Genomic DNA, 12,479 nt, shown 5'->3' with positions numbered 1-12,479 from the left:
ATTGGGGGCAGAAGGAGACAGGGACGACAGAGGATGAGATGGCTGGATGGGCATCACCGACTCGATGGACATGAGTTTGAGTGAACTCTGGGAGTTGGTGATGGACAGGGAGGCCTGGCATGCTGCGATTCATGGGGTCGCAAAGAGTCGGACACGACTGAGTGACTGAACTGAACTGATCTACTTCAAAGACCTGCTTTGAAAATGAAACTGGTGAAAAGGAGTGGATAGGGAGAGAAAGAATGAGTGAGCAGTTTATGAAAAGACAAACTGATATACAACTGTTATTTTAAGAAATACCACTTTCTAGATAAGAAAATTACATTATGCATCTCAAATGTCACTCCAGAATTATTCTGAGATGCCTTACAAGTATATAATTATTATGCTTCTTAAGTTTTAACAAGAGGCTAAGTCATACTAGAGCTTGATAAACTGTAATCTTGGGAATAATAAATCCAACAGAAGTCTGCATGAAGTCTTAAAAAGGAAGACGTCTGTGTCAGAATTTATCCACCACTGTCCAACAAAGCATATCATTCTTTTTACTAGAAAGTAATACTGTATGTTCTAGTAGGGGAAAGAGTTTGATCATAACCTAGATGAAATTACACACACACACACACACAAATTTAATATTATTTTCTTTGATCACACTTACCAACGGGCAGTGGCAACGTTAGTTGCTCAGCTGTGTTTGACTCTGCAAGCCCATGGACTGCAGCCTGCCAGGGCTCTCTCTCCATGGAATTCTTCAGGTGAGAATACTGGAGTGGGTTGCCATTCCCTTCTCCAGGGGATCTTCCCAACCCAGGGATCAAACCCAGGTCTCCTCCATTTCAGGCAGATTTTTTTATCAGCTGAACCACCAGGGAAGCCCTTACCAATAGTCACCTAATTATTAATTTGACTTCCAGAACTTGATATAAGGAAATCAGCATACAGAGGGTGAGAACAAGCATTCCAAATGACTAGAAAGGTAAATACCTGTGGCAGAGACAACTGCCTGTTCCACCACTGCATACGGAGCATGACTTGCAATGGGAGGCAAGAAATGTGTCTTCTTAAGTTCACAGGCTACCAGTTCAAAAGAGGTCACAACTGGATCTAGTAGAAACTAGTGAGCATCAGACCCTGGACTGGATCTGGATGCAGCAATGGATGGAATTTGGGGCTGTTCCTCTTAAGAGAAATGTATAGGGAAAGGAGTTACATATTGTTTTTTACATCAGAAAATCAAACAGGCGACCCAAAGAAAAGATTAGGGTAGATCCACATATAAATATTCACTAGTCTTCTTCCTCTCCCTGGTTACACAGGATGCTACAGACTGAGTATCTGTATTCCGCCCCCCACAAACCAATTCATATTTTGAAATTTTATCCCAAATATGATAAAATGTGCAAGTGGGGCTTTTGGGGTGATAAGATTATGAGGGTGGAGCCCTCACAAACACGATTAGTGCCCTTATAAAGGAGACCTCCTTTGCTATACAGCAAAAATATAGCAGTCTATGAGCCAGGAAGCAGGCCCTTACCAGACACCAAATCACTTATATGTTTGGAATCTAAAACATGATACAAATGAATTTATCTATGAAATAGACATAGACCCACAAACATAGAGAACTGACTTGTGGTTGCCAAGGGAGAGGAGAGTGGGAGAGGGGTGAACTGGGAGTTGGTGATTAGCAGATGTAAAGTATTATACATATGTATAATTGAATCACTTTGCAGTACACCAGAAACTAACACCAACCACACCTCAATAAAATAAAATTTAAAAAAAATCATGACTTTATCATTATCAACTTGGGACAGGACCATTCTTTCCACTGAAGCTTTAGAACTGAACTGAACTGAACAGTCTGTGAAAATTTTCCTCAGTATCTGACGTTAACTCTTCTTATCCTAGTTATTTGTAACAGTTAATACATCTTCTACATTTTCTGTATTTGTCTATTTCACACCCATTAATCACAGGGCCAAACTAAGAGCCAAAGTTGCTTACATCTCCCCTGCAATCCAGAGCCTATATTTTGAACCATAGTCTGAACTATATTCCCCTGCTCTAAATAAACCCAGGGCCAGATACCTAGTGATAGTTTCTGTACCTCAAATCTCCAATCCTAAATAAACAATTACCCTGCCTTACCTTCCCTATTCAGTTTAGTTCAGTTCAGTCGCTCAGTTGTATCTGACTCTTTGTGACCCCTTGAATCGCAGCACGCCAGGCCTCCCTGTCCATTACCAACTCCCGGAGTTCTCCCAAACTCATATCCATCGAGTCGGTGATGCCATCCAGCCATCTCATCCCCTGTCGTCCCCTTCTCCTCCTGCCCCTAATCCCTCCCAGCATCAGGGTCTTTCCAATGAGTCAATTCTTCGCATGAGGTGGCCAAAGTATTGGAGTTTCAGCTTCAGCATCAGTCCTTCCAATGAACACCCACGACTGATCGGGCTGAATCTCCTTGCAGTCCAAGGGACTCTCCAGAGTCTTCTCCAACATCACAGTTCAAAAGCATCAGTTCTTTGGCGCTCAGCTTTCTTCACAGTCCAACTCTCACATCCATACATGACCACAAGAAAAACCACAGCCTTGACTAGACGGACCTTTGTTGGCAAAACAATGTCTCTGCTTTTGAATATGCTATCTAGGTTGGTCATAACTTTCCTTCCAAGGAGTAAGTGTCTTTTAACTTCATGGCTGCAATCACCATCTGCAGTGATTTTGGAGCCCAGAAAAATAAAGTCTGACACTGTTTTCACTGTTTCCCCATCTATTTCCCATGAAGTGATGGGACCAGATGGCATGATCTTAGTTTTCAGAATGTTGAGCTTTAAGCCAACTTTTTCACTCTCCACTTTCACTTTCATCAAGAGGCTTTTGAGTTCCTCTTCACTTTCTGCCATAAGGGTGGTGTCATCTGCATATCTGAGGTTATTGATATTTCTCCCGGCAATCTTGATTCCAGCTTGTGCTTCTTCCAGCCCAGCATTTCTCATGATGTACTCTACATGTAAGTTAAATAAGCAGGATGACAATATACAGCCTTGATGTACTCCTTTTCCTATTTGGAACCAGTCTGTTGTTGCATGTCCAGTTCTAACTGTTGCTTCCTGACCTGCATACAAATTTCTCAAGAGGCAGGTCAGATGGTCTGGTACTGTCATCTCTTTCAGAATTTTCCACAGTTTATTGTGATCCACACAGTCAAAGGCTTTAGCATAGTCAATAAAACAGAAATAGATGTTTTTCTGGAACTCTCTTCCTTTTTCCATGATCCAGCGGATGTTGGCAATTTGATCTCTGGTTCCTCTGCCTTTTCTAAAACCAGCTTGAACATCAGGAAGTTGACGGTTCATGTATTGCTGAAGCCTGGCTTGGAGAATTTTGAGCATTACTTTACTAGCGTGTGAGATGCGTGCAACTGTGCAGTAGTTTGAGCATTCTTTGGCATTGCCTTTCTTTGGGATTGGAATGAAAACTGACCTTTTCCAGTCCTGTGGCCACTGCTGAGTTTTCCCACTTTGCTGACATATTGAGTGCAGCACTTTCACAGCATCATCTTTCAGGATCTGAAATAGCTCAACTGGAATTCCATCACCTCCACTAGCTTTGTTCGTAGTGATGCTTTCTAAGGCCCACTTGACTTCACATTTCAGGATGTCTGGCTCTAGGTGAGTGATCACATCATCGTGATTATCTGGGTCGTGAAGATCTTTTTTGTACCTTGCCTGTAGAAACCTCAATTACGAGTGTGGCCTATGCATTCCCCTACGATACATTCTAGGATTGCTCTATGTGTCTCTGCCTCCTGAATGACACTGGTGCTCTCCCTGGGACCCTTTGTGGCATGCTATGTCTCTTATTTCTAAGAGAATTGTAACAGTAAACTTTTCTCTCAATGGCACTGATCTCTTTGTGTTGTCACTCAGTCACCTTCATAAATTAAGACAAATAAATTAAGACAATTAAGACAATAAATTAAGACAATAAATTGGTACAAACCAATTAAAAAAAAAAAAGATGTCCCATGACAATCACCATCTACAGTCAGCAGAAAATTTTTATTTTTTTTAATTAAAAAAAAATTTTTTGGCTGCGCCACATGGCTTGTGAGATCTTAGTCTCAGGTATCACACCCATGCCCCTGTTAGTGTAAGTGGAGATTCCCAGTCACTGGACCACCAGGAATTCCCAGAAAATCTGCTTTTAAACCACTTTAATTTCTCACCTCTCTCTGAAATAACAATCAGGTTTTGCACGTCATGTTATAGAAACTAAATAGAACGACAAGGAGATGAAGCAGAGGGGGAAAAATGACTCACCAACAGGTCAGCTTCACAATTCTCACTACCTTAAACAGGTAAGGAGCAACTAACAATACTCATTTCAGCAGGATGTCAACATTTACATAAGCCTTTTGAAACTATGACTAGACGTTTGTCTTACAATCTTCCTTGGTACATTCAGTGTCTCTAACTCAGCTATTTGTTCTCACAGTGTATATCTCTGAAACATCGCTGAGGATGATTTTTAACCCTACCATTTCCTTGATTATTAATGTTCCACCAGGGATAGGGGAATGACATTTTAAATGTTTCAAAAGGTCATTTTACCAACTGCTTAGGTCTTCCTAGCTTTATACTCAAACGAGGGGACTAAAAGAGTAATAGCAAAAGAATCACTGATGTGCATGTCTGAACATAAAGTATAATACTTAAAATACTTAGAGGACTTTATCATTTAAATGGAAGCAGGTGACCATCTTTCATTGATGTAAAGAACACATCTAGAACATAAAAACATACTCTGTTATCTTCTTTCAAAATTCAAAGTTTTTTAGGCTGGACTTTTACTGAGAGATAAAAATGTACCACTCACTATTCTCTTAAAATGCAAGAGGCTTATTCAGGAGAGCAAATTGAATCAGTATTTATCTTATTTCAGAAAAAGAAGCTCAAGTAAAAGGAAAAGATTCTTTAACAAAAAAGTATTTTAAGAGAATGATTACTATGTCTTCCTTTTTTAAATGCTATGGGTTAAAAAAGAAAAAAAAAAAAAACACTTAAAAAGACCAAAAGAAAAAAAAAAGAAACCATGGTAAGGCAATAAATCTGTAGCACCCAAGTACATTTAAAATTAATTTATGTTAAATATTTAAAAGAAATTAAGAATTCAACTTATTCTCGAGGGTCTTATCAATTTTAAAGAATTAGCCAGTGGTCAAACTACATTTTCTTCAACTATTACTACTTTAAAAAATTTAGTCAGGGAAATTTAGGCAAAAATAAAACTAGATTTTCCAGCAGAAATAATATATACCGTTTGGTAAATGTCCTCTTTTATTTTGTAAAAACTTTAAGAATACCATTGCTTTAAAAATGACAACAATTCATTTTATATTAGAGCATAGCCGATCAACAATGCTGTGATAGTTTCACGTGGACAACAAAAGGACTCAGCCATACATATAGATACATCCATTCCTCCCCAAAGTCCCCTCCCATCTAACATTGAGCACAGTTCCCTGAGTTATACAGTAGAACCTTGTTGGTTATCCATTTTAAATATAACAGTGTACACATGTCCATCCCAAACTCCCTAACTATCCCTTCACCCCGTCCTTCACTACAGGCAACCATAAGACTGTGAGTCTGTGTTATTTTATAAATAAGTTCATTTGTATCATTCCTTTTTAAATTTTACATGTAAGGGATGTCGGGGCTTCCAAGGTGGTGCTAGTGGTAAAGAATTCACCTGCCAAAGCAGGAGACATAAGAGATATGGGTTCAATCTCTGGGTTGGGAAGATCCCCTGGAGGAGAACAGGACAACTCCATGCCAGTATTCTTGTGTGGAGAATCCCATGGACAGAGGAGCCTGATAGGCTACAGTCTGTAGGGTCCCAAAGAGTCAGACATGACTGAAGCGACAGTCATGTTTTAGCAGCAGCAGCAAAAAGGATGTCATGATATTTCTCCTTTGTCCAACTTACTTCACTCAATTTGACAATCTCTAGGTCCATCCATTGCTGCAAATTAGCCACTGCTTTTTTAAAATGGCATTTCTAAATACAATACTTACTTTGTAAAGCTGAATTTTCTAAGCAGACTCTTTGGCATTAAGTCAGCAAAATATAAATTTAAGTACACTTTTCTTAGAAGAATATTATTAAGGAGTCCTTTCATCAATTTTATTTCTAACTTAGAATCTGTAGTATAACTGAATAATATTTAAAGTTTCTTAAAATTAGCCTTTCTACAATCAACTTTAAATTGTTAAAGGAAATACTTACTGGTTGCTCTGGTAAATCTTGCTCTTCTTCCATCAGGACCAATATTTCTTTATTACACTTTTGTGACTGGATTGCAAGTATCCCCCAGCAGTCTTCACAATCTGTTTAAAAAAGAACGGGGATTCAACACTTTATGTACTCTTAGAGCATTATCATTGAGGCCATCAGAGAATAATTTTTAAAATATTTTGCTACCTCAGTCTTTCTACGTGAGCTCTAATCTCAAATCTGCACGTGGCTTTTCAAAATTGACATGCTGCACCAAGTCAGGTAGGTTTACCCGACTTTATAATACCTTGCAAAAGCCAACACGTGGAACCACTTCTGCTGTACTTAAAACACGGTTGCTATAGTGCCCAAGGCATTAAACACTGTAACAGCCATGTAAATGAACTAAGACACAATTGTTTAAAAATTTGGGTTATATTAAAAATTTTAAACATTAGCCGAGCCAGTCAATAACTTACGATAACATCCAGCCTGCTTTAACATGGACTATTTACATAACTGCTAACACACACAGGATCACTTTAAATAGTAGGTAAACTGAAACATCGAGTAAATACTTTCACAACCAACTATCTGTATATATGTAATTAACACAAAGGAAACTTTTGGATCTATTTTAATAATGCAAATAAATAAAGTGAAATATTGAATCATAGAATTAAGGAAAATAAAAATGAAAGCTAGGAACCATTTTATCCTGAAATAACAAGCTCCACTAAATTTACCACTTAGTCAATTATTAAAGCAAAACCTTTACTTTCTCAGCCCCTGCTCTTCCTGTTCGGATTTCCAAACTAGAGAAGAAAAACAGGACTCTAAGCCCCTGAAAAAAAAGAAAGTGAAAGGGGCTCAGTTGTATCCGACTCTTTGCGACCACATGGACTATACTGTCTATGAAATTCTCCAGGCCAGAATCCTGGAGTGGGTAGCCTTCCGCTTCTCCAGGGGACCTTCCTGACCCAGGGATCAAACGGGGTGCCCTGCACTGCAGGCGGATTCTTTACCAGCTGAGCCACCAGGGAAACCCACACTTACTGGTAAGAACACGTTTTTGTGTCCTGCTGCCAGAAGAACAGAAAGATGTTAGAAAGCAAAATAATTATAAAAACTAAAAACTCCTCATTTCTATTTAACAAAAATGAGAATAGTACTTCTCCAAAACACATGATTGTTTGTGCTTCTAATTAAGGTCACACCTGTTTTCACTTTTTACCAACCACTGTAACCAACTTCACACACAAAGCTAAATAAAGCGAGTAGAGAATCTTGTTGCAGATGTAATGAATAAAAAGGGAATTGAAAAGCTTCAATCGTGCCCATTTACCACCACTCCGCTTCTACTGCTCTATCCTGGTACAATACAACATACTTTAGGGGCACACTCTGGAATGGGGAAAGGAGAGAAAACACGTGTAAGGGATGCAATCAGATGCACAACTGTCCAGCTCTGACACAGCTTTCCTCCCTGCCCTGATCTAAAATGTCAAAAGAAAAAAAAGTTTGAAGGTCAGAAGCACTTGATGCTCAATGCACTCACGTGTAGCTCATCCACAGAGCCCCAAAAGCTAAGTTCTCAAACTACATGACGCAGATAACTAGTGCTGCAGAATTACAGTGCGCAATAACCAAAGCTCACAGGAGCTATCTTCCCTGCACTTGTTTTGCTCTACTCAGGAGAGCATAACCAACGTGACGTGAAGCTGATGCACAATTATGAAAGATGAAACGTTTTCATGTTTTACCAGCTTATATCTGATTTAGTTTTAAAATGAAGTGTCTTATCTCTATGGGATTTTTACAGAGCCAATGTACATAATGTACATATATGACTTTATCCCGAAACAGGAAAATAGAACCAAATCATTAGAGAAATGTAATGCCTTTAAATACCTTATTTGTTAAAATTTTGTGTGACCAGCTCTCACCTAAACAAAAAGTGATAATATTCTATGTCTTACTTAATTGAAGGCTGTAACTGTAATGATTGAATCTCTAATCAGTAGATTCTCAGCAAAGGAGAGTAAACGGATATTCTTTCTCTTGGAGGAAGGGTTATAAATCTACTCGTGAGCAAGAGGAAGGGAAGAAAAACAGTGTTTTTTTTAAAGAAAAAAGAGGGTACTCAATAACATGTGCTTTCCTTATTTTCTTGATTTTAAAAATATGAACAGTGTTAAAGGAGAACACAGATCTCTTTTATAGATCAAAGGGATCATGGGTTTTAAAAGAGATACTACTCTTAATAGCAGGGAAATAGATTCTCAAACCATACAAAACTAAATGGTAAAATCTTGAATTTTGTTTTTTAGAAAGATGGTAATACTACAGTGATTTTACAACAGAAAGGGAATAGCTTCCTAGTTTTCTTGAGATAAATCCTATGGCAGGTTGCAAGAAAACTTTCGTTAAGAGAACAATTGGAAGACAATCTTTCTACCTCTACTTTTTTCTTTGAAAACAAGTACACTTGGTTGTTTCCATCTTAAAAATTACCTTTATCTTTTTCATTTTGCAACTGAGAAAAATAAAAGGATCATAGATAATTTTTACATTTTTAAAAAACTTTAAAGATCAAGTAATCAATGAACACCAATAATTTTGATAATTTTACAGTTAACACAAAAAGCAAACTACAAAGGATGCATATGGCTTAGTGCTGCAGAATTTCTGGGATTCTGCTGGCATGTGATATATCTGAAGTCTGTAAACATACACTCTGGTACACTTGTATATAAAATATATTAATAATGACTATAACATATGTGATTCTATTACACCATGCATGTAAGATACTGAGATGTGCTGTGGTTAGTTGCTCAGTAGTGTCCGACTCTTTGTGACCCCATGGACTATAGCCTGCCAGGCTCCTCTGTCCATGGGATTCTCCAGGCAAGAAAACTGGAGTGGGTTGCCATGCCCTCCTCCAGGGGATTTTCCTGACCCAGGGATCGAACCCAGATCTCCCACACTGCAGGTGGATTCTTCACTGTTGGAGCCACCAGGGAAGCCCAAGAATCCTGGAGTAGGTAGCCTATCCCTTCTCCAGGGGATCTTCCCGACCCAGGAATCAAACCGGGGTCTCCTGCATTGCAGGCGGGTTCTTTACCAACTGAAGTACCAGGGAAGCCCCATGTAAGATACTTTCCATCAATATAATATTCTTCCTTCTTTCCAATAATTTGTTAAATATCTGAATTATACTAAATAAAAGAACACAAGTATTTATCATGTTCCTAGCATTTATAAATGTGCTAATAAAACTTTTAATATTAAGACCTTACATCATTTTCAGCAAGTGGCACATGCTTACAATAGAAAGTCACACTTACTAACCACCAAATGAAAGTGTTGTAAGGTGTTCCAGTACTTGATAATAGTAAAAGTACAGAATTACCATACAAATCTTAGTTTTCTTGCTTTCCTGTACTCGCTCTGAAGTTTAACTGCATATTTTGTCTTTTTGTTTTGGGGTGTTTCTTTTAACCATTAATATAACCTGACATTATTTTACATTCAGTGAGATTCATCTTTTTAAATTCAGTTTAGTCGCTCAGTTGTGTCTGACTCTTTCCAACCCATGGAAGACTGCAGCATGCCAGGCTTCCCTGTCCATCAGCAACTCCCGGAGCTTACTCAAACTCATGTCCATTGAGTCAGTGATGCCATCCAACCATCTCATCTTTTGAAATATCCAATATCTTCTGAATTAAAATATCCAATAATATACAATGGTTTGACTTAAAAGTGGAAAGCAGATTCTTAACGTAGTGTAAATGAATGTAATTACAACTTACTCAAACAGCCAAACAAAACATATCCTGAGTGCATTTTTGTTTTAAGTACTTTCAAGGCATTTGGACAGTAACAGCTTTTCATAATTTTCCAGTTTCAATTCTTACTATCGACTTTTAATTAAACCCTTTTACCACCATTTTTGGAGAGAGTTTATATCCACATGCCTTCATGGGCAGAAATCTGGAAAAACTATAACTAAAGGTGGTGCCAGTGGTAAAGAACCTGCCTGCAAATTCAGGAGACGTAAGAGACACAGGTTCGACCCCTGGGTCGGGAAGATCCCCTGGAGGAGAAAAGGCTATCGAAGTTTCCCAGGGGAAAATGAACAGCCTGCTTCCCAAAATTAAATAAATCTCAGCAATAATAGTTATAAGCATCAGGAGCCTGAAGAAGTTATCAAGAAGTAGGTAACTGGCAAATGTTTATCATGCTGTCCTCAAATATAATTACATATATACATTGAAGAATGAAAACAAATAGCGAAATACCCTCTTCTATGTGACCTGAAGAAAACTGCTTCAAGTACTATTATTCAACAGTAACTGAAATCTTCTAAAGGGGATCTATCAATTAATTTAGAAACAAGTGTCCTAACACCTAAAGTACCATGATAAAGCCTAAAGATATCTCATTAAATTCTAATTTATAAACTAGGAGGCTTCATAAAGCAAAATCAGAAAAGATGTAATGAAAATGGCTCAAAACATAAGAAAACATATCAACGGTCTCTTGCAGAACAGTACTTAGTAGTAAGTATCGGTGGGATGATACTAAATGCTAATTTGGGTATCATAATCTATACAATCTATCAGGATGTTTCAAATAAATAAACAAAGATTTATTCTAATATGTACAAACTTCTTACTGAAATTAGACAAAAATAATGATGGGTACCTTGGAGGAGAATAACAAAGTCAGTTAAGAAAGATCAGTCCTACATCAGTCTTGAAAACCAACTATAGTGGGAAGGATAAGAGACCTATTGATTACCGAGCATGTAAAACCCACTACATATTTTTACATTCGTTGTCTTAATTTTATCTCCACAACCATCTTAAAACACAATTGGTATATCTTCATATCCCCTAGGCACAGGACAAGTGGAATTCAGAAATTTAAACAATCTACCTGAGGTTAATAGCAATCGTGTTTCAGCTTAAAGCAGAACTATATCAAATAAGGATAGTAGAGGATAGTGGTGAAGGATGGCTGTGCAACATTGTAAATGTACTTAATGCTGTGGAATGATATACTGAAAATGGTTAAAATTATTAATTTTGTTATGTATACTTACCACAATTAAAAAAAAATACAAGAAGATCCACGAGACTAGAAAGACCAAAATAATGATCAAATTTCAAAAGTGCTTAAAGTGCAGAAAATCCTTATTTAAATATTGTCAGAAAAACTGAGGATAATGTGGAGAAAAACATATCCACATCATACATTATGAGTAATTCTAAATACATGAAGAACTGAGCATTCAAATAATACTGGAGAAAACAGAATAGCCTATTTATCTCATCTGTGAGAAAGAGATTAAATTTGGGTCAATAAAAGAAAGCATAAGCAACAAATCAATAGATCTGGTTTTGTAAAACATACTTTAACACAATGAAAAATAACAACTGTAAGAGTAAAAGGATATAAACAAATGGAAGCAATACCTGCAATAATTATGACAGATAAAACTTAACGTCTACAACATTTGAAAGAAAGTGAAAGTGAACTCGCTCAGTTGTGTCTGACTCTTTGCGACCCCATGGACTGCAGCCTGCCAGGCTCCTCTGTCCATGGGATTCTCCAGGCAAGAGCACTGGAGTGGGCTGCCATTTTACCCATCTTCTATGTGGGGCAAAAGGATACAGACAACTTAGGTAACAACAAAGATCAAGTCGGCACTCAGGGAAAAAAGATTCTCACTACTAACTGAATAAATTTTAATATTAAAAAAAAAAACCACTTCACACATATTAAACTACAAAAATAATCTAAACAACAAAACCTAAAGTTATCTGAAACATAAGAAGAAAAGAAATATTCAGGCCCTTGTTGTAGAACTGTATGTATCTTCAGACTGTTCTCTGGTTAGAGTATAAAAGATGTCATAAAATTGCCCGTGGCCTGATTAACTTTTCTTGGATTTCCCCCCCAAAATTAAATACAGGGGTAAAAGCTAAATTTATTTTAAAAACTAAGTGTTTCTTGCTCACAGAAATTAAAAATTAGAAACAATCAACATGTGGAGAGATTTACCTAAGCTGTAATTCTACATTCTGTATTAAACGAAATTGTAAATTTTTTTTAAGCTGTGCCAAGCGGCAGGTGTATCTTATAATAGTTCCCTGACTGGGAATCAAACACACATGCAATGG

The 12,479-nt window shown here is 37.5% G+C and overlaps 1 protein-coding gene across 4 annotated transcripts in view; it reads right to left on the bottom strand.

The window, feature by feature from the left end:
- Nucleotides 1-12,479, bottom strand: part of EYA3 (EYA transcriptional coactivator and phosphatase 3) — a 95,557-nt gene that overhangs the window by 67,338 nt on the left and 15,740 nt on the right. For all 4 annotated transcript variants that reach the window (XM_070775434.1, XM_070775443.1, XM_070775417.1 and 1 more), the window contains one exon: nt 6,301-6,401. In XM_070775434.1, the coding sequence (XP_070631535.1) occupies nt 6,301-6,333 (33 nt within the window). In that variant the 5' untranslated portion in view covers nt 6,334-6,401. The remainder of the gene's footprint in view (nt 1-6,300; nt 6,402-12,479) is intronic.

The sequence above is a fragment of the Bos indicus genome, chromosome 2 (genome assembly GCF_029378745.1).
Source record: "Bos indicus isolate NIAB-ARS_2022 breed Sahiwal x Tharparkar chromosome 2, NIAB-ARS_B.indTharparkar_mat_pri_1.0, whole genome shotgun sequence".
NCBI lineage: Eukaryota > Metazoa > Chordata > Mammalia > Artiodactyla > Bovidae > Bos > Bos indicus.
This window is presented reverse-complemented; position numbering and strand designations above follow the sequence as displayed.